Source organism: Oryzias latipes, chromosome 14 (assembly GCF_053564925.1).
Source record: "Oryzias latipes strain Hd-rR chromosome 14, Olatipes_Hd-rR_3.1".
In the NCBI taxonomy this organism is placed as follows: domain Eukaryota; kingdom Metazoa; phylum Chordata; class Actinopteri; order Beloniformes; family Adrianichthyidae; genus Oryzias; species Oryzias latipes.
In genome coordinates this window covers 17,281,813-17,308,508 of record NC_136250.1, presented here as the reverse complement: position 1 = coordinate 17,308,508, position 26,696 = coordinate 17,281,813, and the positions used below count along the sequence as shown (strand labels likewise).

General features: G+C 37.4%; 1 protein-coding gene across 4 annotated transcripts; it reads left to right on the top strand.

Moving 5' to 3' along the window:
• The first annotated feature begins 1,102 nt into the window (after positions 1-1,102).
• stag2a (STAG2 cohesin complex component a) lies at positions 1,103-26,466 on the top strand. 4 transcript variants are annotated; one of them, XM_023962577.2, is made up of 34 exons: positions 1,103-1,314; positions 7,488-7,613; positions 7,747-7,825; positions 7,917-8,078; positions 8,188-8,284; positions 9,672-9,748; positions 9,864-10,068; positions 10,167-10,318; positions 11,108-11,181; positions 11,401-11,524; positions 11,777-11,875; positions 12,751-12,830; positions 13,145-13,252; positions 13,538-13,646; positions 13,756-13,873; positions 14,975-15,078; positions 15,173-15,265; positions 15,350-15,439; positions 15,510-15,713; positions 16,706-16,776; positions 16,927-17,014; positions 18,609-18,689; positions 18,838-18,930; positions 19,018-19,192; positions 19,276-19,415; positions 19,497-19,598; positions 19,696-19,844; positions 19,955-20,083; positions 20,182-20,390; positions 21,218-21,434; positions 21,510-21,620; positions 21,715-21,829; positions 22,022-22,099; positions 24,411-26,466. In XM_023962577.2, exons 2-34 carry the CDS (start codon positions 7,570-7,572, stop codon positions 24,432-24,434), a joined length of 3,801 nt encoding a protein of 1,266 aa, XP_023818345.1. In that variant the 5' UTR covers positions 1,103-1,314; positions 7,488-7,569; the 3' UTR covers positions 24,435-26,466. The 4 variants fall into 4 exon arrangements, with proteins under 4 accessions (XP_023818345.1, XP_023818343.1, XP_078787390.1 ...); XM_023962575.2 differs by having other exon boundaries at positions 21,700-21,829; XM_078931264.1 differs by having other exon boundaries at positions 1,108-1,314; positions 7,920-8,078.
• Positions 26,467-26,696: the final 230 nt, after the last annotated feature.

The following is a 26,696-nucleotide window of genomic DNA, read 5'->3' as shown; positions in this document are numbered from 1 at the left end:
TGGTCTCCAACCCTGCTCCTCATGAGTTACTGCCAGATCCAGCTAATCAGTAATTACTGACGTGGGGTTAGCTGCAAAACAAGCAGGGCAGCAGCTCACGAGGAACAGGGTTGGAGTCACCTGCAAGACTCAATCATTACTTTTACCTGTAGTGTCCTTGCTCCAGGAGAACTCGAGTGTGCTAACAACCCTGCTGAAAAAATAGATATTTGTTTTTGTTGCATAAACTTGGTTATCTTTGTGTACAAATTTGAACTGGGACATTGGGCAAAAACAACTACTGTAAGCACAGCTGCATTATCAGAAAACAGACTGCAGGCATGTTAAGACGTGTTGAAGTCTAAGAGAAGAGATCTTTGCCCCGGGTTTTCTACACAAGAACAAATTTCTATATTCGCCTGCAGGTATGCAGGAAAGTTGATAGAATTTGTCACCAAACACATTGCTTAAAAAATGTTTTCAACATCTTAAAAACAAATTTAAAAAAATAATACTTCAGATAATAACATTTTCAGAGGGACTTTTGTCCGCTCTACAAAACAGACTAGCATTACAAAGAAAGCAGAGTGTCAAATTGAGGAGAATTATTAACGATGCGATTGGCAGCATTATCTTGGAATATCATGCTAAGTCAAGATATTAATTTGCAACCTTTTTCATCTTCACCAATGCTAAAAACATTCACTATTGCAAATTTTCAATCTTTTCCTGATTAAAAATAAAATGTCATCTGAAATCATTAGCTGCAATGGTTTGCAAGTCGCAATAAAACTTAAAGTTTACACTGCCAGTATAAGTCTAAAAGGATTTTTTTAAACCCAACGAAATTATGTTTTTTTTCCTCCCCAAATTGTGTGTAATTTACTTGTAGTTATTTCTTGCAATTGTTGGGTATTTTTCTAAATAAAGTAAAGTTAACTTAATATAGTTGTTAAACTGCTTTGGATAAAATGTAATCGTTGGTTCACACAGAACTTTAACACAAAGTCGGCTCACAGAAAAAATCTGTAAATTCAAGGTAGCAGTGTGTGGTAATTCTCAGTCATGTGGTGGCAACAAGGGAAAAGGCAGAATCTGGTGTTTCTGCTGTGCGCAACTTCACCGACAGGTGGCGCTTGATAACTAAAAATAAAGGACGGGTGAAATACACTGTGTACCTTGCTAAATTAGCCACAAAAGCGGCTATTCGTCGTCGTTTAAAATTTCAATACTTTACAGAGGGGGGAATAACACAGTGTGTAAGGAACTGACGAAAAAGCCTGTTGCGCAAAATCTGCAACGTTTGTTTTTACTCCGTCTTTCAATTAAAACGAGGTAAGTTGTAAAATGGCGGATAGCTAACATCCTGGGAGTTTTGTCATACATGCGACTGTATTTGGAGACCGGCGGGGCGCCTAAAAGCAGTGTCATCATCTGTAATTACTATGTCGATAGCCTCTTAAATTGACAGCTAGAAAATAAAAAAGTGTCACGCTGTTTTAGCTTGTTTTGTGTTCGCTAACTAACTGTCTTATTAGCGCCCACGAGCTAACGGTAATGCTAGCCGAGCTAGCAAATGAAATGCTTAAATATATCTAACATCTTTGAGAAAATCACCACAACATCAGGACACTGTCTTCACTGTCTTTAGCTTTAAAACATTCAAATTATATCAAATAAGGATTATCTTAACTTATCACTTGAATATCTACAACGTATATTAGGAATAAGGGTTAGCTAAAAAGCGACTCGGTTGTCAAAGCAGAAATGCCAAGAGAAGCTGCAGGGATCAGCAACAACACCACATGTGTTGAACTTCCGAAGTTTACCACTGCGCCTGTCACCAGCAATCAAGCTAGTTTGAACTGCAAAAAAAGCAACGTCCGTATTAAATAACATTTACGAACAAATAGGTGCCATACATTTTTCTTGTATACAGAAGTAGAGTTTTTATCTAGTTTGTTTTTCATGCATGGTGATGTTAACAGAGCTAGGCCTCTAAAATGCACAAACATAATCTGTTTATTTTTTTATTTATTTTTCAAATCCCCAGGATTTAACCCTAGTAATGCTTGTTGAAATCGACCTCTCTTGTTTGCAGTAATTGTTGTGGCAAAATGTGTCTTGACAACACTTTTAAAGGTAGCCTCTTATAAAGAATTTTTCTTTGTCCTTTTTTTTTTTTTGGTACCCTTTGATTCATCCCAATCCCCCAATAAAATTCTCTCCCTGTTCAATAAGACTTTTGTTAAACACGAAGACTATTTAAACCTTAAATGTAATGCTTATAGTTCAACTGAAAATTATTACCACGCCTGCTACATTTTGGACATGTCACTTTGTGTTTGAACATCATTAAAAGCCGAATATTTATTTATTTCAATGATTCATTTCCTTGCTCCGGGGTTGGAATAATTTTAGGTATGACCATGTTGCAGAAAATTGATGTATTGCCCCAGTGCAGCATTAAACTGCCATATATTTTAAACGTTTACCTGTTAAAGGGACCAGTCATTGCACGGCATATAGGAAATAGTTCCAATGAAATTAAATCTATGTATTCTGTACCTCTGTCACAGTTCACACAGAGTTGCTGCTTTGTCAACATGATTTAATAGTCAAAATAAAGAAAGGCGTCACATTTAAGAATGCACTCATGGACTTATGACAGCGGGGCCTCTTTTTGCTTCAGTTCCTTAGAAGTGGGCGTAAGCATGTGTAGTTGGTTGTTTATTTATGTGACCCCACAGATTTAGAGTGACCCCACTCTGTCTGTCTTTTCCTGAAGGTCACCATGATAGGCTATAGTAAACCCTGTGTGTGGGGGTGTGGGGGTGTGTGTGTCTGCTTCTGTTTGGACTGGTGAACATTAGATAATCACTTCTATTTAAGGCTAAGACTAGATTTCAACAAACTGTTGCCAATAGTCAGTTATTTTTGTTCCCTCTACACACTATTAATAAAGATGGCAACCAAAAACAATTATACATCTATTTCATTTATTATACACAGTAAACTAAGGTTACACTGTTTGCATTTCTTTAGGAAGGATGGTTGCCATCGGTTAAGCACCAAGATGCCCTAAAATATATTTTAATAATTACGGTATTGATTTAAATTTCTAAATTTTCACCTTTTTCACCAAAAAACTAATTCAGGAGTTTTTTATTCATTGTTTTATATTTACAGTGAGTTGTTACTATATTTCCTCTGATCTTGCTGGCAATGATCCAGCAGAAGTGCTAATGCTACTGGGATTCTGTAATGGCTTTAATATTGAAAGAAGGCAGCACTTTCCCACTGTCACCATGGTTTGGGATCAAGTTGGCATAACTTTGTTACTGCTAAATAGATTCTATCCTGAGTTTTAGGCTTCTGCTGTTTGAATACCATGAATAAAAACAAAATATTTCCAAACATCACGTTACTCCGAATTTGGGCAAATCTGTCTTCCACTTCCAATCTTTTATTGAATGCGTGTCTGCTTGGTTCATGTCAACAGTGTCTGAACCCAATGCTATGCAGAACACTTGTACACCACTTGGCTTTCCTCAACCGTCGTATTAATGCTTTTGCAGCCTGTGCACTCTTTACTATTAAGAATTATGATGTAGGTCCGTTCAGTTAGCGTTTGGGTTTTGTTAAGTCCACTCCATTGACTGTGTATGAGAACTGGACTGAAAGACTCCTCCCCCTTCGTGTTCCCGTGTTCCAAATAGGAAGTACCTGCTGGCTCCAAGAAGCCAACAGCCCATAAACTTCTTTTGAGAAATAAACACCTGTTACTCAACCATTATTTTGGTCAGTTTAAACATTCTTGCTCTGCTACCTTTCTTTTTTACATGTTTTTGCTAATCCTATTTTTTTTCTATTATATTTTTCTGTAATGCAAGTTCTTCTAGTTATAAAATAGCCAATAAGAAGCCTCAATGAAAGTATTTCATCCCTGCTGGCCCCACGTTGAACATTTCAAACATTTGATTGACAGATTCTCCTGAGCCCGCTTTCAAATGTAAAGGGGTTTGGACTTTTTACTAGCTCATGCCTGATTGGCAAGAGTGTTTTCCATAGGAATGTTCACTCAGACAGACCTGAACCAATCCCTGCTGCCATCGTCTGGCTCCAACATGGCAGCGTCCGCATCATGGAAAGAGATCGACTGAATTGGCTTCAAGTTGTTGGAGCCAGAATTAAGGCATTTTCTATGGATGACATTACGCTCACTTGGTCAATTGCTTATATACATTGTATGGTCCCCATGGGTTTACCCACCTGCCCATAAAAAAGAAAAAAAAAGACCATTCATGCACAAATTTGAGCTCCATCCCCATCACCGTTGATAATGATACAAAAACAAAGCAATAAATGTTGAATAACATTTGAATACCTGACTGTTTCCACATTTTTTTCTTTTGGGTTTAATCTGACATTTTAAATGAAGTATCAATGGGAAATTGTTCCTTTTTGCAACTTGCCTTTAATGATCACTTGAGGAACTTCAAATGTTGGCAATTCCTGGTTACCTTTGAATTCAGGAACGGTGTGTGGAGACTTGGTACTGACTGAGTATAATCATGACAAAACAGAGGTCTGAGGTTGCAGTTATCTGTAAATTTTGTATCCTCAATACTTGGTAGGAATACCTGTACAGCTGTTGCAGTGATATGCTGGAACTCTGAAGTAAATTTCAGGCATATTCATTGTCAGCCGTTTTCCAGAGACTGGACAGTTTTGTAAACAGTCTTCTTGTCTCTTTAAAAAGCTGTTCAAATGAAACAAAAATGTGTGTAAAAGGGATGAGCCGTGCAAACCGTGAACTTGTGCATCTTGGATTTCCGACTCAACAAAAGCAGAAAAGCATCCAGATTCTGCTGCTCTACAGATTTGTGTTCAGTATGCTGCTTCACAGCTGTCCTGATAGCTTTTAAATTGACAAATGGAGGCAATCATGGAGAAAAATATGAATGTGCTCAAAGCTCGCTGCTGTCTACACTTTACTTCAGAATGGGCAGTTGAGCTGCAGTCGAATGTTCTACCTCAAAGCATTGTAAAAGTAAAGAGTTTTTGGCAAAACTATTGTCAAATAAAAACCTTTATCCCAAATTCAGAAAGCATGTTAAGCCATTAAGTCTGAATTTGATAGTAAATGATTCCAATGCATCAATTATTGTTCTAGTCCTTGCCCTCAACTTGCAGTTTAGACGAGCCCCTGATATTTCCAGGATTTCTTTGGTGAGCTTATTAGGATTTTTGTGAGGTCTACAAAAGCAACTTCTTAGTTTTTGCTCCTTGGTATTGTGAAATGCACTGAATGACATTTTTACCAACAATATGGCATCCGTTTTTTTTTAGCTATGAGGCCTTTTACAATAGCTTGTATTGGTCAAAGGTGTACATGCAAGCAAAACACAGATTTATTTCATTTGTTTTTCAAGTGTTGGGCTAAAAAGCTTTGCTTGCTTCTAGTGCTAACACACAAAAAAGTGAGTTTTTGTATTGGGATCACTGAAGGACCCAAGGGTCATAAACTCTATGCTGTAGAGCATAAAATTGTTGGTCTAGTATGTGTAGATACTACTATCAAAGTTAAGTCTTGCTCAGTTTAAACCTTTTGTAGTGGAGGGAAGTACGTTTGTCTGAGGCTTATTTTGTATTTTTTTTGTCTCTGCTGCTTGTTGCTGGGCAGTTTACGAGTTTTTTAGAGCGGTTAGTGAAAGCCAATACTGATGGTGATGTAATAGGGTGCTTTCTGTTTATTTCCATCATGATATAAGATAATTCAATGCTAAAAGGGAGATTTTCCATAAAAAGCCTGAGTTAATTTTCGTAAGAATGGGGATTTTTGGGGAGAATAACACATTTTCTTCATGCTACAGTAAACTGAAGAGGCTTTTTACAGACTGCAGCTTTGCAGCTATTCTCAAGCATTTTATGTGAAGGTGTCTCCTGGCTCTTCTGGTTCAGTGGCCTGACAAATAATCAAAGTGCAGTCTGGGCTACATTTACATTTAACTGAAATAACTGAACGACAAAAGTGAAATATGCCTTGAAAAACGTTTTGCACCTTTATTTTTATATGATCAATGATTTAGGCTTTGTAGGATTCTTTCACCTCCATAAAGTCTGCACTGGACTACAGATCACAAACTAACAAAGCAGTGCAAAAAACCCCTAGAATTAGGAAGAGCTGTTGCACTTCATTATGTGTCCACTGTTTCCAACAATTTCACACAACAAAAAGGAATCTAATGCTAATTAGTTGATATATAATACCTTGTAATTTTTAGAGCAAACAATTACATACTCAACATGTTTGACCTTATCAGTTATTTATTTTTCTTTTAAGGGGTTTACTGTAGTTGACACAAATAGGCAACATTATGTTCACTCCATACATGTTTTTTCTTTTAACAGTGAGGGCATGTGAATTGGTGTTTTGCCACTGCAACTGTGTCTCCTCCCAGTATGTGTCCCACAGTTTTTTTACTGTTTCAATTAAGACAGCTTTTAAAGAATAATTAATTCCGTAACACACATGTTATTTCAAGAAGAAGAGAAAGGAATAAACTGGAATGGCCAAAGGCCACACTTCCTATCAAAAAGAGACAGCTGTGAGGCCAGATGTATTTACTGAAGACAACAACGCTCATTCTTCCTCATCTGCTAATCGCCCTTTTCTTAAGGGACATCAATGCGGCAAATCGTGCCAAGCTTTTATGTTTGACCAAGTTCAGTTCAGAGGAATCTTTGTGTTATTGTTCAGTTTTTCCTGTCTTGATCTGTGTAGCTGGTTTTTATTTTTTACATTTAAGAAACGCTTTTTTTAAGCTGATAAAACTTGTTACTGTAAAGTGATGCAGTATGTTTGTTTTTAAAGTCTTAGAAATATTCCTCCAGCTTATCTAATGGAAGCAATGTGACACAATTTAGATAAAGCAGATCATTTTTGCAATTTAATAATGTCTTTTGTAAATAATATTTAACACAAATATTAATTTTTCCCTGTTGTATCTGAATTGAATTTTGTATTATAGGTTTTTTAAGTGTTCCTATAGGTACTTTTGAGATAATCTGTTATAAACAATGAATGGTGAACTTGCTTGATGCTATAGAAACATTTAAAGTTTCATGGAAAAAAATCGTTTTTTTTCATATTGGATTGAATTTAGCAAGTAGAATTTTTATTTTATAAAGTAATATAAAACCCAAAAATGTTTGAACACATAAATGAACACTAGAACTCCACTAGTCGTAAAAGTCAGCCTCCTCTTTATCTCCACTGTTTTGCACACTTTCTATTAAAACCAATTTTTAGTCCTGATTTTTTTAAAATCTTTTTTGTATTTGAAACTTAGATAAGAGGTGATGGATTCAGATGAGTGGCTTCTGACTTCTTTCCCATTATCTTTAACGTGAAGTTTCTCATATGAACCTTGTATAAAATGTAATTGCTTTTGGTTCTAATGACAATAATTAACACATTTGTCTTGATGTGCTGTCATTTCCAGGCTTGCTGGCCACGTTCATTGTTGCTTGAGGCCCAGAGCAGATCAGGCACCTCCTCCATTAGTTCTGGAAAATGTTGAAGAAATGATTGCAGCAGAGGATTTGCACACGGAGTTTCAGTTTCCCCAGTAAGCTTCCGAACTGATTTGAGTCGTAAATAAAACATGCTTGCTATTTTGTGGGTGTTCTTTGACCAATCTTACAGCTTCATGTTGTGTATGAGTCCCTCTCAATTGTAATGATTGTTATTCTCAAATACAGGGAGGCAGATTCTCAGTTGTCCTCAGATGCTGACCTTGAGGATTTTGATGGCAGAAATGCAAAGACGGAAAAGGCCATGGTGTGTGTTTTTTTGTTTTGTTTGTTTTTTGAACTTTTCAAAAACCTACGCTTACTGCTGAAATGTAACAATGAAAACCTCTTGTTTCCAGCAGGCAGGCAGGAGAGGGAAGAAGATGGGGGGAGACAAATCTAAAGGTGGGGGAGCAGGGAGGGTCCCAGGTGTTGGTTGGGTGAATGGTCATCATAAGGAGAACGGGACAGAGACGATGACCCTCTTTGAGATGGTCAAAATGGGAAAGAGTGCCACACAGGTGGGCGACGGCCTTGTACTTCAAAATCTTTTTGATTCCGTTTAAAGTAACTTTGATTCAAATTGAGTTTGGCTTTGATGCATAAATGTGTGACGTTTTCCTCCTCTAGGCTGTTGTGGATGATTGGATTGAGGCCTATAAACAGGACAAAGACAGCGCCCTCTTGGGCTTAATCAACTTCTTCATCCAGTGCTCTGGCTGTAAAGGTATCTGTGGGCCATACAGACCCTTTCCAAAAAATAGAATATCACGAAAAAGTGTATCCTTTTCCATAATCCCATTAAAAAAATAAACTTTCATGGAATATCGATTCAGGGCCCACTGTTTAATTGATTTCAAATATATATATTTTTTTAATAAATTGAATTTCCAGCTCATCAAAACCATGAAAACAGAAAATTACAATATCATGGAGAAATCACAGTTTATGTCTCAGTTTTGGCAAAAAAAGACAAAGACAGAGATTATGATCACACCAATCATCAAAATAAAGTATTTTTTAAATGATATGTCCATCTTCAGTACTCCCGAAGTATGATGCAGAGAAAAAATTATGAAGTCCTCCAAAGCTCTGGTAGACTGTGGCAGTGATTTTTGATCGAAGAAAGCGGAGTTTACCCACACCAGCGCTGGACATCGTTGCCCAAATCCTGACTGTGGAGGTTTCACACTAGACCTCAAGCAGCTTGGGTTCAGCTCCTCACCAGGCTTCCTCAGAACCCTTTAACCGGGATTCCCAAATTAAAGGCGCACGATACTTTCAGCAGAAAACAAGATCTTGGTCCACTGGCCAACAGACCAGTCCTTCTTTTCTTTGACCCAGTTGAAACTTTTCCTTCGTTGGGGCAGCCTCAGATGTGGCTTAACCCGAGGAGCCTGACAGTTGTAGCTCATATCCCGAATGCGTCTGAATGTGACGATTCTTGAAGCTGTTCTCCACCTCCTTCCACTCTTTCTGAACGGTCTGCAGGGTCTTGAATCTTGTCTTTCTGATAATCTGCTGAAGCCCACGCCCGTCTCCTTTGCTGGTGCATCTTCTCCTGCCACATTTTGCCCTTCCATTAGACTTTCCGTTGATCTGCTGGACACAGCGCTCTGTGAACAGCTATCCTCTTTAGCTATGAACTTTAGTGGCTTACCCATAACTGTGGAGGGGGTCAATGATGGTCTTCTGGCTGGTTGTCTAGTCTAAATTCTTCCTCATATTGAACCAAACTGAGACAATTGAACTGAACTGAACCAGTGTAATGACATGTGGAGAACCTGTGCTTTGAGTTTAGTAGATGATTGTTTGTGTTGTTGTGTTTGTGTATTTTTTCACAGTATTCTAATTTTCTGAAATGCATTTTTTGTGGTTTTCATGAGCTGGAATCCCAATTTATGTAAAATAAATAAATATTTGAAATAAAGTAAACAGTAGGCCCTGAATCTATATTCTAGTTTAATTCTTTTTTAATTTAATAATTGAAATGAAGGCACTTTTCAATGAAATTCTAATTTTTTATAAACTGTCTGTATGTGTCCAGCAGTTTGAGTGTTTGAAAGGATGGAGCAGGATGTCTCTTGTTGCTGATTTTTTGATTCTATATTCAGGTGCTGTAAGCGGAGAGATGTTCAGACACATGCAGAACTCTGAGATTATCCGAAAAATGACCGAGGAATTTGATGAGGTGCTGTGTTCAGATAGAAACCTATCTGTCTTGTGTGAAAGCTGTGGACAAATTTAGCTTCTCTTGTCTGATAGACCCAGAAAAGCTCTTAACCTGGATCCTATCGTCTCCACAGGACAGTGGAGACTATCCATTAACGCTCTCAGGACCACAGTGGAAGAAATTCAGGATAAACTTTTGTGACTTCATCGCAGTACTTGTGCGACAATGTCAGTACAGCATCATTTATGACGAGTATATGATGGACACGGTCATTTCACTACTCACTGGCCTTTCTGACTCACAGGTCAGAGCATTCAGACATACAAGCACACTGGCTGGTCAGTATTAAATAATACCCATGTGCATTTCTCCTCCATGCTCTAGTCTTGGAAGAGGGTATTTCTTCTAACATCTCCTTTGAATTCATCTTTGACAGCCATGAAACTGATGACAGCTTTGGTAAACGTTGCTTTGAACTTGAGAATCAACATGGACAACACACAGAGACAGTATGAAGCTGAAAGGAACAAAGTTATTGCAAAAAGGGCCAACGACAGGTTGGAGCTGCTGTTACAAAAGCGAAAAGAGGTGAGGATAAGGTCACGTGCCAAGGCAGCTATATTGGAAGAGAAGACTGTTCCTCCTCATCTCTCTTCTTCTCAGAGCCATCCTTATCTGCCTCCTCTGCCTCACTGATGGCTCTCCTCAGTGTGTTTACTCACTCACCACAGGGCTGCCTTAGTTTAAAGCCCATCTTGCCGGTTGTTAGCTGTTATGATTAATCATTTAGAAAGTCTCACAAAATGTGATGTTTACTCTCCAAATGAAAAGATATCTAAAACTGCCTTTACTGTCTTTAAAGAGCTCCATATATGATTAATAAGCTCAGTAAAAGGTCAAGGTTATTAGAACTTAAAATGTAAGACTACATTTCAACACAGCCTCAGGCTATAAATCATTGCGAGTAAAGTCTGGCACAGATGTTCTCCTCTGAGGCAATAATCTCTCAACTCACAAGTCATTACATTACATGTCACGTTTAATGTCGGCACTGGTACACACAGAGCACATTGATGTAGATTATTGCTGTAGTGTTTGGACTTTATGGTTTCAAATGGAGTCTTTGTTCATTCACTTTTGATGCTTTGTCTGTTTCCTGCTCAGTGGCTCATTATTTGTGACTCGTCTAAATTGCAGTGATATATATTTATTTATGGTTGACATTTATATTGATGGTTATTTTACATTAGGCTTATGAATATTGAATGATAAAAGAATCACTTGCTTTTTTTAAAAATTAATTACAGTATTCCTAACTTGTAATGAATGAATTCCTAATTAAATAACACAAACACGTGTTTGATGTTTGTCTTTCAGCTTCAAGAGAATCAAGATGAAATTGAAAACATGATGAACGCAATTTTCAAGGCGGTGTTTGTTCACAGATATCGGTATGAACATTCTGACAGGGACTTGGAGTGGAGCCCCTGGAGGAAACAGCAGAGATGTTTTCTCTGTCTGTGTTTTAGAAAGGGGGTTTGGGGCCCTCTAGTGGGCAATTGTTGCCAGCACTAATCTAAGGCTACATGATTTAAATGTCAAGAAAAAAACATGTACAAACGTGTTTGTGTAGTAATGAAAATAAATGAAACATTATTTGTGATTTTTAGGGATGCTATTGCTGAAATCCGAGCGATATGTATTGAGGAGATTGGAGTGTGGATGAAGTTGTACAGTGATGCCTTCCTCAACGACAGTTACTTAAAGTATGTTGGCTGGACAATGCACGACAAAGTGAGTAAACAGACAAACGAAATTAAACTGACTACCTTAGTAAAAAAAAAAATAGGGAAAAAAGTGATTTACAAATTAGCAGGGATTCTTTTAACAGCAAAATGCAAGAAGAAGAACATCACAGCCAAAAGACATTTTTATTTATTTATTTACTCTCCTGCACAAATTTGTAAAATGTACACAAGGATTTTAGCTTTCTGTGGGGAAAAAATCAAAATATGAAAAGTTTTAAATGTTTTCACTGTATTTCAGCAAGGAGAGGTGCGGCTGAAGTGCCTGACTGCCCTGCAAGGCTTGTTCTACAGCAGAGAACTTGGCTCTCGACTGGAGCTCTTCACAAGTCGGTTCAAAGTGAGTCCGATGTTCTTCACTACCTCGTTCGAAGATACTTATTATTCATCGCAATTATTCACATATTTCTTGTTTCTATCGGGGCTGGCAAATTATTTTAGTCATCTTTTTTTTTAAGTAAAAAAAACACAAACAAATTTGATTTAAGATTTGAAACTTCTACTGAGCTCTGATTAAAAAATAATAATTAAAAGATATTTGAACTAATGCCCTTTTCTCTACAAACCAAGTAGAGTCTGACACAGTTCAAATAAATTCCTTTATGGTTTTGTAAAGCAGATATATTCACCTGTACAAATATGCAAACTAGTCTGTAGAGCATGCTAGAAGACGTCAGTTGCTTTGGAACAATTGATGGGCAATGTGGTCCAGTACCGAAAATAATTCCAAAGTTTGATTTATTCCTAAAATGGAAATGTAAAAAGGTAAAAAATAGAACAACAATCAAATCAGAAATATTGTTTTAGATAGAAGTTTAAAAAAATAGGAACTATACAAGTTAACTCAAATGATAAAAAAACAGAGTTACAGTGGGTTGAATAATTGAATAACAATATAAAAAGATATTACAAGTCAAATTAAGTATTTATAGTACAAACTGAGAAAAATAACAAAACTGAAACCAATCAATCAACTTCTGTAAAAATCCGATCATTTATGTATTTTTTTCCCAATGAAGTCAAAGCTGCAAACTATCAGAGCTGACAGCAAAAAGTTGCAGATGCAAATACAGACACACACAAAAAGATTTGTATTTAAATATTTTTCTTTTTTTTTTTTTACGAGTTGTCATATGCAGGATAAAAAGCCAGCATAGTGAATGTTCTAACTGCACTGTATCCCTAAAGATGTTTTTCTTTTTCTTTTTTTGATAGGATCGCATTGTGTCCATGACTCTGGACAAGGAATATGATGTTGCAGTGCAGGCTATTAAACTGTTGACTTTTGTTTTACAGTGAGTAATGTCTCAAATTGCATTAAAGCAATATGGATCCGTAGAGTAGGAGCTGTGCTGCAGCACACACTCAAACAAACAGACTGTGTGGAACTTAAACATAGGTTTCAAATCATAGTTATTTTAATGCTTTAAAAGTCATGATGGTTAATATTGTGTCTTAAATAGAAGAAACCACTGGCATACATGTCAGACTGCTATGTAGGTTGTAGTGTTTGATACTATTGCCTTAGTATTGCTTTTTCTATTATCTATTTATTCTGAAAATAAATAGGAATGGGCCTGTACCGAGCATTTGATGCTTTTTCTGACAGGAGCAGTGATGAGGTTCTGACTGCAGAGGACTGCGAGAGTGTCTATCATCTGGTTTACTCAGCACACAGACCCATCGCTGTTTCAGCTGGAGAGTTCCTCTTTAAGAAGTAAGTAATGTGTCGTCAAATGTGATTGTTGGGGAAAATCATCAAGATTCTTTGGGAGAAAAGTTTTTCTATTACAAGGGATCCATAAAGTGAGAGCGCGTTTCATGGAACCTCGTTTGAATTGCTCTAAAATGTAATCCTTGTTATCTTGTTTTTTGGTGACAACCTTTTTTGTTCATTGTGAACAGTAATCTTAACAGTCCTGCTTGGAAATCAGAAAATGTTCATAAATGTTTTCCACATTTGTGGCTTTTTTGATGGCACTTTTCTGTTGTTAATTTAAAGGCTTTTTAGCCATCGAGGTCCCAGCGAGGAAGGATTACCACGGAGGGGCAGACAGAGCCTTAATGGCAGCCTCATAAAGACAACCATCTTCTTCTTTTTGGAGAGTGAGGTGATTAAATGTTTGTATTTATCATCAATTTATCTTTAAAAGTGTCAGTTATTACCTAAATTGCATTGTTTGTGGAATAATTCGATTGTGAAATGTTGTTTTTTTACAGCTACATGAACATGGAGCATACTTGGTTGATAGTTTATGGGATTGTGCCTCCGAGCTGCTGAAAGACTGGGAGACCATGATTAGTTTTCTGCTGGACGAACCTATGCTAGGGGAGGAGGGTGAGGAGCCACTGCTTTGAGCATTTGGAAAAATGTCTTTGCAAAACTGTCGTCTGCTGTGTTTGCTTTACTGCATCACTCACTTACTGCATTACACACTTGGGCCTTCAGTAGTGCTACGTTTGAATCACTCAACCCCTCATTAACAATTTTTTATGCCTCTAAATAAACAAAACAATAAACAAATCTCATTATTCAACTACAGCCAGCACAAAACATTGAAAACAACCACAGAAATCTGGAAGATTATTTATTATGATATTTATCATTTCACTCAGAAATTCTGATTGTTTGAAGACAAAATCCATCCTCCTCTCTTTCCTCAAAAACAGTTCGATCACCCTGTCGTGTAGATTATCGCGCTTCAGCTCCGTCAAGAAGTCCTTTTTTATTCCATCAAGGCCAGTGCTGAGAGCCGAATCTGTCCAGTTGTGTTTCTGTGTAGGTTTTAATTCGCTTTAGAGCCGACATTGTCCGCTCGACAGAGGCAGTGGAAACGGGGAGGGATGGTCAGCGCCAAACACTCAAATCTGTACGGCTGCTTCACGATATAACACAGATTTTTCTGATGAAGGAAGTCAAGGAGATCAGTGGGAGATTTTCCTGCTAAATCATTCATGGGCTACATTGCAGTCAGCTCTGTTTTTAATTGAGACAGATCAAAAAGTGCTCTGTGTCAAACTGGGCAAGGCTGCATGTGACTTCCTGAAACTCCTGTCCAATCAGAAGGTCTGAATACTATGACGTTGTCGTAGCCTGCTAGAAGGCCCTGCAGACACCATTTCAAAAGCTGATTGGTTGAAAGAAATAAATGGCCGACATTGATTTTGCGTTAGGAGGCTTTCACAACTCATGGTGAAGGCCCTTACCCTGCCTGGCAACAAAGGACAGCTGGGTTGCGTTTGGTTAAATCCTCCAATGTGAAAATACGTCTGTCTGGAATCAGCATAACCATCATAAACACATTAAAAGAGATCGAACAGACCATTTGGAATGATTTATTGAGTATGCATGGACAAAATGTAATTAACAAATGATTCTGATATTTTTTAGGCCTTCAAAGAAGGCTTTAACAGTAATTGATTTATCTTTTCTTTAAAGCCCTGAATGATAGGCAAGAGACTGCCCTAGTGGAAATCATGCTATGCGCCATACGTCAAGCTTGTGAAGGTCACCCTCCTGTTGGCAGAGGCACAGGGAAAAGGGTGAGAGTCATAGTGTCAGGCTTGAATTTAAAAATAAGGTTTTCATTTCTTTCATATGCACATTCATAAAGTTGGGGTTTTGTTTGTATACTAGGTCCTGACTGCAAAAGAAAGGAAAATGCAGTTGGATGATAGGACAAGGATTACAGAGATCTTTGCCGTTGCATTGCCTCTGTTATTAGCAAAGGTGATTACTTTTGTTCTTTTGACTTGTATTATAACAGATTTGCATCCAAACCACCAAACTTAACTGTTTTTTGTCTTGTCATAGTACTGCGTTGATATTGATAAAGTAACCAATTTGTTGCAAATACCGAAATTCTTTGATCTGGACATCTACACAACTGGACGGTTAGAAAAGGTTTGTGAGCATTTTTTATCTCATGTCCAGTTTCTCATTCTATGCCGTAAAGCTCTGTTCTTACTTGTAGCACTTGGATGCCTTGCTGCGACAAATCTGGGAGGTTGTGTATAAGCACACAGAGAATGAAGTCTTGAAGGCCTGTTCTACCACATACCACTATCTCTGTAATGAGGAGTTCACCATCTTCAACCGGGTGGACATTGCCCGCTCGCAACTCCTCGACGAGCTGCTGGATAAGTTTAAAAGACTCCTGGAGGACTTTCTTCAAGAGGTAACTGTTGCTGAGTCACATACTTCTGAATTGCTCTTAAGTACATTTTCGTAGCAAAATGGATAAGCTGGGTTTACCTGTCTAGGAAGGTCAGCTACAGACAGTAGTTGTCCAGTCAGAGCATCAAAAACCATCTCACTCAAAGGACGTTGAAAGGTCAAAATCAAGCCTGAAGTAGTGCAGTCATTTTGACCTGTCTGTAAAATTGGCCATTTAGACAGGACAGAGTAAAGTTCGAACTCTGTTTAGCTCATCCATCAGAAATGATAAAAATCGCTTTGATCAAAAAAGGAACCATCCACCCACTCACAGTTATCACTAATGCAAACTAAAGCACTAATCACTGAAATCATTTTTGTAACTAGACTGCAGAAGTTTATTTTGGGGGTAATGGACGTTTAAACATTATTCAATGGGAAAATGCTCACTTCTGTAACCAGCTTCCAGTGGTCCTTTTAGGAACTGCAACAATCTGATTGTTTCAAATTGAAGATAAGAATGTGGAGTTTTGGTTAAAAACAAGCAGCTCTGAGATGCCCTCAATCACCCCAACTGAAAACTGAACTTGACTTGTTAGTTGTTACAATAGTCCTGCATGAAAACTGCCTAATTATGTCAACCAGCCTTTGCTTTCTGCTGGAATCATGAACCTATTGGCAATTATACAAACATTTCTGGTACCGCAGAATAATTTCTATGGTAGAAAATCAATCAGCCTAAATTTTTAATAATCCTGAAGTCTACTTGACAAGCTGGTCAGCATATGGTTTTACCTTCAACAAGTTAAAATAAAAAAAAATGATGCCTCATTTGCACACAACCCACGATGCTATCAATAATGTACTTTAAACACAAAGTGTTTCTGTATTTTTCCAAACCATTGTACATATTCTTTAAACGATTCAAACCCCAGTTTGACTGAATATGCTCAGTTTCACAGCCTCTTGGTTGTGATTGTTCAGCCCATCAGGAGTTTCAATCTTTCTTTACAGGGAGAAGAACTAGATGAAGATGACGCCTACCAGGTTCTTTCCACACTTAAGAAGATCAGTGCCTTTCACAAGTAATGCTGCTTAGGTTTTTATTTTTTTCCAATATTGACATAATAAACTTGATATTAAAATATTCAGTTGGAATCCTGCTGAAAGAGACATTTGCATCTGTTAATCTGATCAAATGTTTGTATATATATATTTTTTTCTTTTATTTCTAGTGCACATGATTTGTCAAAGTGGGATCTCTTCACCAGCATTTACAGGCTCCTCAACACTGGTCTGCAGAATGGAGACATGCCTGAACAGGTTTCCACCATTAATGCTACATTTATGCATTTTTGTTACTTGGACTTCTCTCCAAAAGTGTGTGAAGATGAAATCAGTTGCTTTTATTTTCCCAAATATTCTTCTTGTATGCATTCAATTGCTATTTAGTAAGCAAAATGGTAGTTTAGTTCTTCTCAAGCCTCAGATCAAATGCAATCATGCTAATCTAAGTGTTAGCATTCATGATAATGTCAGTGTTTGCATCTCCATAGCTACCATGTCAGTGCAAGACTGAGCCATAAATCCAGGGTTTCCAAAGCCCAGGGTTTGTTGTCATCAATTTCTGCTCTAATAGCTCATTTTAATTCAAAGTATGAACATTGACAAGTATGCAGAGTAAATATAAATGTTGGCACTTTGTCCCTCTCTGATGAAAATCAACTGTCACAAAGATGCTCGGTTTGTTTGAATTGTTGAGCGTTTGTAATGTAACAACGGCCCAGGAACACATGCGCATTGCACAAGCTCCCTGATCTGTTTTGTTGTTGTCCGCACATATTTATAATTAAACTTTGGACCTTTTTGAAATGGACCTTTTTTATGATTGCCTCGATGAAAATAAGAAAAATATCATAAAGTTCTGAAGGCCCGAGAAGGCTGACTCCCCATCCCACACCAGGTCTCTTTCTGGCCCCCAGCTCACCTCTCGGGGGCCGTCATAGTGATCGGGATTGGTCCAGCGACAGACTTGGTTCAGATGGTAAAGACGGGTACCAAATTGCGCCGCGCTGCAGAAATCGTGCTGCTGCCAGACCTTTATGATTACACCCGTTCCTCAAATCACGCCTGAGATCACCTTTACGGCACGAATCACGTTTGGTGTGAACGCAGTTTAACCGTAACCCGTAATCCTAAACTTAACCCTTCCTCTGGGTCCGTGCGGTCAGGCACCAATGGCCACGCCCATGTAGAGCAGACTTTGGAAACAGAGGCTCCAGATAAACATGAAATCTGGCTTTTTAAGGAAATTTTTTAGGAAATGGGATTTCGATTAAAAGCTTCATATTCACAATTAAAGCACCCCCGGGAACGCCTTTATTAAAAAAATTGTGATGGGGGACTTTAATATCATGATGTTAAGGATGAAGGATCAGCCAAGACCTTAGTAAAGATTTATTGGACATAATTCTGGTGATATTGTTTTTATTTAGGACTATTTAGTGGTCATTATTAGGTGCAACTGGAGCTCTGTCAGTGTTGTGTTGACACAGCTCATGCAACGCGACACTGACAGAAAATGTGGTTGTCCAGTATCAATAAAAAAAGTGCTGTTCTTTAAAGGACAAATTTGACCTCAAAATCTCATGGTTTGTCTTTACTTTAACATTGTACTTTTTGTCCTGTTTTTGTAAAACTATGTAATGTGCTTTTTTATATTTTTAATCATAGCAACATTAAAACGATGAGTTTGACCTTAAATATCTGCTGAAAATATGTGTGCAGGTTTGAAACAAATTCAATTTTTGCCACAGTTCATGAGAACTTGGGTGATTGTTGACCTTAGTACAAGTTTGTCCTTATGAAGTGAATTACTACTGGGTCTAATCTATCCCTCCTCCTTTTTTTTCTACAGATTGTGATTCATGCCATGCAGTGCACACACTATATCATCTTGTGGCATCTTGCCAAGGTCTCTGATGGTAGTTCAGTAAAGGTATTGGTCTCAAAGTGTTTCCGTCTTCTCTATCTTGAGGAAAACTATCCGATGTTGCGATCCTTTTTCAATTTCCAAAATGTGGCTCCTGCACTGAGGGGCTCTCTTTGGTTTCAACTGTGAATCCCTAATCATTTCCGCGTTTTAGGGAGATACGGTGACACTAAGAAAACAAATGAGTGCTTTCTGCTTGATGTGTCAGCACTTCATTAGTAGCATCAACACTGCAGTCAAAGAGCAGGTGGGTTCATGGGCAGTGATATTTCTCTTCTGTATTAGAGTTATTTGTGTTGTCTGTAATGAACAAGGGATGTGTTGTTTATTAAAGGCCTTCACCATTCTGTGTGATTTGCTGCTGATCTTCAGTCATCAGATCGTATCATCAGGGCGAGAGCAACTAGAGTGTCTGATTTATTCGCCAGACTCCTCTCTGCAGGCGGAGCTTCTCAACTTCATTCTAGATCATGTGTTCATTGATCAGGACGACGACGACAACAGCACAGGTTTGGGTATTCATCCCAGCATTATGTAAACCCACCTTATCTTTTCAGATGTTTTTTTTTAACCATTTTTTCACATTTTCTAGATGGACAGCAAGAGGATGAGGCCAGCAAAATTGAGGCGTTGCACAAAAGAAGGAACCTTCTTGCTGCTTATTGCAAATTAATCGTTTACAATGTTGTTGAAATAAACACTGGAGCAGATATATTTAAACAGTACACAAAAGTAAGTGAGTGCAAACTTTCAAACTGGATAATTACTGTTATGTTTCTCTCTTTTTCACTGTTGTCTTTTCTGCCTTTACAGTATTACAATGATTATGGTGATATTATCAAGGAAACTTTGAGTAAAACGCGACAAATTGACAAAATACAATATGCAAAGACGCTCATATTGAGCCTGCAAAAGGTAACCATGTTTGTCCAGGTTTCACAGATTACAATGTAAGATAATTATATATACATATCATTTCATACAATGATTGACTTGGGGATCCTTATTGCAGTTATTCAATGAAATGTTATCAGAATTTGGATTCACTTTGGACCGATCATCATCAGCTTTCTGTGGGATTAAAGAGCTCGCTCGTCGCTTCTCACTGACTTTTGGTTTGGACCAGTTGAAGACAAGAGAGGCTGTCGCCATGCTACACAAGTGAGTGATAGTCAGAATCAAACTTTGTATGGATAAGATCCTTAAGTTTCAACAACTTCCAAAAAGGCATAAATGAGACAATCAAATGATTGTTGTTTGTATTTATGTAGAGATGGAATTGAGTTTGCATTTAAAGTTCGTAGTCCTCAAGGAGACGGCAGTCCACCCCTTAACTTACCATTTTTAGACATCTTGTGTGAGTTTTCAAGCAAACTAATTCAACAGGACAAGAAGACAGTGTGAGTTTGAAGCATTGTTTTTTCAATAAAGCCCGATAGATCTAATGATGTACTTTAACAACACTCTGATGTAATGACTGTCATTCTGACTCCTACAGCCACATGTACTTGGAGAGATTCATGACATTTCAGATGGCTCTTCAGAGAGAGGACTGCTGGCTGCCCCTCATCTCATACAGGAACTCCCTCCAGGGAGGAGGGGACGATGACACAATGTCGGTCATCAGTGGGATCAGTAGTCGAGGGTCCTCTGCGTGGAGTAAGAAATCCAAGCCAACCTCTGCTAGCAAAAGAAGATTGCCTGAGGGTGAGTGTGAGCTCTTATCCACCAGACCACGTTTGGCTGGGAGAGGATTATCAGAAGCCTGAGAAGTTTTCTGACTCTTGGAACTGATTCAGACCACATGGATGCTGGGATTTGTTTGAACTTTGGAACTGCTGTTTGGGTGAACTATGTCTCCGCAGTAAGTGAAAGCAATGCTTCACAGGCAAGTTCAATCAAAATGAACTGTGATAAAATCAGGTTTGGAGACATTTCAATTAAAAAAATAAGTCAGAGGAAGCTGAGAAGATGATGGTACAATACTTACAGGACAAAAGAACATTTTGGTAGTATGGAGAATAGAGCTGCGAGCAACTCAGTGTAAAAAAGAAAATCAGGAGTCCCAGAACTCCTGTCACCTTATTACCCTAATGATAATTTTTTACTTGAAAAATCTAGAACTGGTGCAGTACTGCACTCATTCACAGTTTTCAAGAACATTGTTGTATTTCTCTTAAGATTTTTAATTGGAAAATTAGGATTTATTATCAACCAATCAGTTAATTTGGAGCGCCCCTTTCAACAACATGAATAAAGCACAAGCTGCCCGACATTAAATATATATCCATAAACATAGGTTAAAACATTAAAAAGATATGAAACACAAAAAGCTTTCCATAAAATGGAAGGAAATACTGTGGCTGATAGTTTGAGACTCTTTAGATTAAAAGATAGAAAGGTTAAAAATGTACAAATGCTAAACCATTGAAGCCATAAAATAGTGTCCTGCTAAAAACAGACTTTCACAAACTGCGCTCAAGTCTTCTGAATTCCTTTGTTCAGTTAATTTCAAGAAGCCTCTCTTCCTGCAGAGGAGAACAGCTGCAACAGCAGTGATGCCGTTTGGATGAACCGCGAGCAGAGCGTCTCGACGCCGCTGATGATGCACTCGCCCCACCTCACTTCCACAGTACTGAGAGATCCAAAGAAGATGAGGCAAGAGCAAAGCTGCACAACTGCCTTCATCATGCCAACAGAGCAACACCAGCAGCAGCCGCTCCATCTGCAGCAAGCTGCCATTGATTACAAGTACAAAAAAACCTCCTTTGTCCTGCTTTTGCTGCGTTATCTAAATGCTCATGTTTACTCAGTTTATTTCTACAGCACACAGGTTACGTGGATGCTGGCCCAAAGGCAACATGCTGAAGCTCGTCAGCACCAAGAACGGGTCAACTTGCACTACGCAAAGATCAGAAATCACATGCAGCAAGCCATGTAAGTCTGCACCTCAAAGATTGAGCGCTTTCATCACTGACTACATGTAAGAAGAGCTCAGTCTGCTGACAGCTCGCAGTTCTGAACCCCACAGCCGTCGAGGTCCTGGATTAACGGAGGAAGACGAGGAACCCATCGTGGAAGATGTGATGATGTCATCAGAAGCCGTCCATGAGGGCATTGATTTTGACACCATGGATATTGATTTGGTAATTGCTGAAACATTTATGTAAATTGACTGATTATAGTTTCTTTACTCTAAATTGAAACAGTTTATTTGATCAAAATCCCATAATGTAAATAAAGACTTGAGCCACATAGGATTACTTTGACTAAGTTTTACAGACCATCATGTCATCTATTTCTTCATATTGTTTTCTAACCAGTCTTTTACTTTACAGCCGGCGTCGAAGAATCGCAGAGAAAGGACTGAGCTAAAGCCGGACTATTTTGATCCTTCTTCAAACATGGATGATTCAGTAAGGATATTCAACTTCTCAAAGAGGCTGAAATTACAATAATCCCTTGTTTATCGCAGGGGTTAAATTCTAATTATAACTTGTGATAGAGGAAATTCGCAAAGTATGATTGCAGATGTTTTAAGGCTGTAAAACTCACTACAAACTTCATACGCTTTTCTCTGACAGGCATTAAGATTTTGACTCTTTTAGCTCTAGTTTATCCTCCCAAAGTTCAACCCTTTGTAGATTTACAGTTTAATAGAATGAAAACAAAGATCTGATTGCAATCAAAGATTTATACAGATCTGAAGAGCAGAATGCATTCTGCACAGGAGACACAACTGTCAAGCTCTCCAGCCAACCAGGACCCAGAACACAGAGCGCTGTTTAAAAAAAGGGAGAAAAAAGCATGCAAAATTGCACTGAAAGAAATTCCCCAAACAGCAAGGCTGCAAAGGATGAACTACGAAATAGCAAAGGAACACTGTAATTCAGGGGTGTCAAACTCAAATTCACAGTGGGCCAAAATTACGCAGTGAAGTACAGTGATGAAAGTCTTCCGGGAATTCCCGGAAATCCGGGTTTTTGAGCAAACCGAACGTACTTTCCGGGAAATAAAGACCTGATCTCTACGGACAAATCGCTTTCCGGATTAAAAAATGGTCTGAAATCAGCTAATTTTAGCTTTATTTTCTATATTTCTCCGCAGATCGCTTCCTCTATGGTCGTGGCCATCTCTCGTCTTCCCGGCCTAATTGACCAATGACGGGACGTTTTAGTTGCTTTCGGATGCGTCGACGGGTCTGATTGGCTCTGTCTGCACCACGTGGTCAGCGTGACTCGCTTCCCTAGAGACCAAAACTAGCGGACCCACGCTAAATTTTCACAAACAAATCTGAAGAGTTTGTGATCAAATTTGTGTTAAAATAATGGCAGGCATCGTCATTATTGAGCGTGGTCACGACCTCAGTTGTGAGAAGACGATAAAAAACAAATTGAAGTGGTCTTGGCTGGAAAAAAAAGATTTTTAAGGTAGTGTAGGTCAAATACTTTTTTGTGTAAAATAATCTCAAAACCACATTTTGAAATAATTTCAATTTTAGTTTTGAGTTTCAGTTTTTATTTTGAATACATTTCTTTATCTAATTTATTTGTATTTCCTAATTACCATGATTTAGTTCAGTATAGTTGACATTAATTATAAGTATTTGATGGTTTGGACCCGCACTCCCTTAAAAAATAATGTTTACAATGTTTAGTTTAGTTTGTATGTTTGTTTTGATATTTCCCAGATTACTTAGTATTGGTGTTAAAGAATTGATGTATTATGTTATAGAATTATAGTTTAAAGCAGATCCCATATTTTGATGTAATTATATTTTGAGAAAACAGTGCAAGTGGATGTTGTACATCAGTCATTTCTAAAGCAGAAATAATGTATAAATAACTGAGGTATTTTCATAGAATATCATAGTTACTGGTGTTCTTTTTGCCATTTGGGGCTTTGATGTTACTATATTTTAGCAATTGTATGTTTTGCAGCTTTAAGGAAAAGCGTAGATTGTAGGATTGTGTTACTTTGAGCAATTTTCCAAATTCTTTTTTAGTACCAGCAAGTCCTTAATGGAGAGTCAAACTAGGGGTTTGAATGACAAATCATGATGCTCCAATTAGTCTTAGTTTCTTGATAAAGAAGTGAATAACTAGTTGCCAGAATGCACCAGAATGCATCTAAGACCACGTATTTTTCCAAAATTTCGCTCTGTGCCCGCCATATCGCTCAAAGAAAAGTTCAGGGATTTTTTCCTTGCCTGACTTTCATCACTGGAAGTAAAGTCACCGGCCAAACTCGATATTTATTGAACAATTAACTGCAACAGATGCGTAATGTTTAACCTGTTCATATAGTGTCTTCTTATGATATATTATTTTGTTCCTGCCACATTAGCTCCACACACAAGACAAAGAGGTTTGTCCTTTGAATTCATGAACAGATAATCTGCCTCTTACCGGTCTTCAAAGCTCTTGTTGTCCATCTTTCTTTTGGCCGTTTTTGTGGAGGGTGAAATTAATTTGTCCGATGTGACTGGAGCATGGCTGTCAATGACTGTCAACAGAAAAAAGGAGCGCTTGCCGGTTTTGACTGCGCGCCAACATTCTAGCAAAGCATTGTGGGGTTTGTAGTATTAGCAGTACAGTATATACCGCAGGCCAGCTCTAATGAACATTTGATATGATCTCGCGGGCCAATTATAATGACATACTTATCAGCAATTATTGACTTTCCTCTTTTTGATCTTTCTTAGAACCTTTTTCCGTTTTTTTCCAGGTTCTCAATGTCTCAATGTTCTAATGTGAACTGGATGATGGACCCTACATCACTGAAATTCCTGAGAGACCATTCTCTGTGAAAGTCCGAATGGAGTCAAATGGACTGCCTCAAATGGCTTGTCAGACACCGTTTGCCTCTTTTTGTCAAAAGTGGATGTAAAGCTTATGCTTGATTTTTTTTTTTTTTATTGTATTTTTCTTCTTACAAGAAACTCTTATCAGGGTGCAGTCGGTCAGAATATGTTTCTGTTTATGTGCTCTAAGTGCAAAGCTTTGTGGGGGCGGGGCCTGTCTGTCAGCAAAATCTGTTAGCATTCATTGTGCTTTAGGCTCAAAGAGTACCGTTAGCAACAGACTAAAACAATATTTTATTGTAAAACCTTAAAATCATTTATTTTAATTATAACAAATTATCGTTATGTTCAAATCGAAAAACTAAATATGTGATGTAATTATCCAGGAACCATTTTAATGGAGGATAAACACAAAAAATAAAGATCTTGCTGTAGAGATCTAAAAATTCTGGAAAATAATTCTGCTTTTATGAACTTTTTAATATGTTGAGTTGTTGTTTAAGACTTAGTTATACTGCACTTGGTACAAGAGTGAAATGACTCAGTTTGGATCTTACAGCCATACATCTAGAAATAATGAGTCTGGAATGCCTTTAATCCAGTCTAAACAGGAAACTAAACATTTCAAAGAATGATCAAACTACAATCAAATGTAAAGGAGTCAGTGATGTTGCTGTCACTTGCTGTAGTTGTGAATTGCAGATTTCTGGGTCTGGCATGTGGCTGTGAATGGACTTGGTCTAGTAAAATGTGAGCTGGCAAATGAAACTATTCTAAGGCTATGTCAAAACTAGGATAATATGGCATTCTCAGATTTTAATTTGTGATACTTTTTTAGAAAAAGGCTTTTTCCTTTTGTACCCTATAATCATTTTTATTTATAGAGATTTTGTAATGACAATCATGTGTAAAATTGAATGTTTCTAGTCCTTTAATTTTACAGATATTGAGATAATCCTTTTTAATGTAAAGGGAAAGCTGTTACTATAATTAAGACCAGGTCTTTCTATTTTCCTCTTATCTCTATAAAGCAAATAACTGCTAATGTAATGCATTGTTCAGATGTATTTAAACAACAATTTTATGCATCCAGAAATATTTTGAATAGTTAATTGTCATAATGCCATGTATAAAATCTTGACTTCGAAACATGCATGTCCTTTATCACAATTACTTTTGTTTTTTTTATCGCTCGTCGATGTATTATCAAGTTGAAAATATCTCAGATGCATTTTTTAATTTTGAAAAAAATTACTTTTTGGAGCTCGGCAGAGGATTTTTTTGCTTAAAAGTTTTTAGTTTCTGTCGCTGCATACATATTACATATAAAAATATCTATAAATATTTATTGTAGACCCCAAAGTCTCCCATGTCTTTAGACTACTATATAGTGAAAACTGCAAAAGATAGGACTTCAAACCTGTAAAATATTGTAATCCGTGCGTTTTTGTTTTTTCTTTTAATTTGGAGGTTTTACTCTTTGTGTAAGTATTGTTTAAAAAAATGTTTTCATTGAAGATTGATTTACTCATTTACAAGTATGAATGTATTGACTTTTTTCTTTTTGATATATGAGAATTACTTTTATTTGTGTGTTGAATTGGTTAGCAGAAATCAACATAATGGGATGGTATTCTCATTTCTGTTATCAATTAAAGGCTAATTTCATTAAAAAGATCATTAAACTGGAGAGAAGATGTAGTCTTAAAAATTAGCACAATCGAGACAAGGATACTTAGGCAAATAACAATGATCCATGTAGAAATGCATGTCAACATGTCATTTTGGATTTGTTTGGTTTGGTTTGCTTTGTTTAAACTGCTAAATCTGTGCTTATTTGCCGTTTGTCCACTTATTCCATTTATATTTTGTATGTATATTGTAACACATGCCAAATAAACCCTCTATAAAAGTGTTATCATTTTGGCATGAGAGTCCAGCTATTTTTAAATAAAGCATAGCCATTTTTTCCATTGTAAATCAGTTTGATTTTTCCAGATTCATTTAGAAATGTCTGTCATAGTGTTTGTAATATTGTTGGTCTATTATTTATTTATTTTTTAAAGGAAGTTACTTTATTTAGTCTGGTTTATGCCATATTTCAGACACAATTTAGCCCACTTTTGGCATTTCATCAGGTTTAGTTTCTATAGAAAAGTTACTTAGGCCAAATATGACCATTGAGTTGAGGTTAACTTTAATTGTGAATC

Coding starts and splice junctions, on each gene's coding strand:
- stag2a (XM_023962575.2), top strand. CDS start 7,570: ATGATTGCAGCAGAGGATTTGCACACGGAGTTTCAGTTTCCCCA. Junction 11,876..12,750: donor TCTTCACAAGTCGGTTCAAA/GTGAGTCCGATG, acceptor TTTTTTTGATAG/GATCGCATTGTGTCCATGAC. Junction 21,830..22,021: donor ACACCATGGATATTGATTTG/GTAATTGCTGAA, acceptor TTTACTTTACAG/CCGGCGTCGAAGAATCGCAG.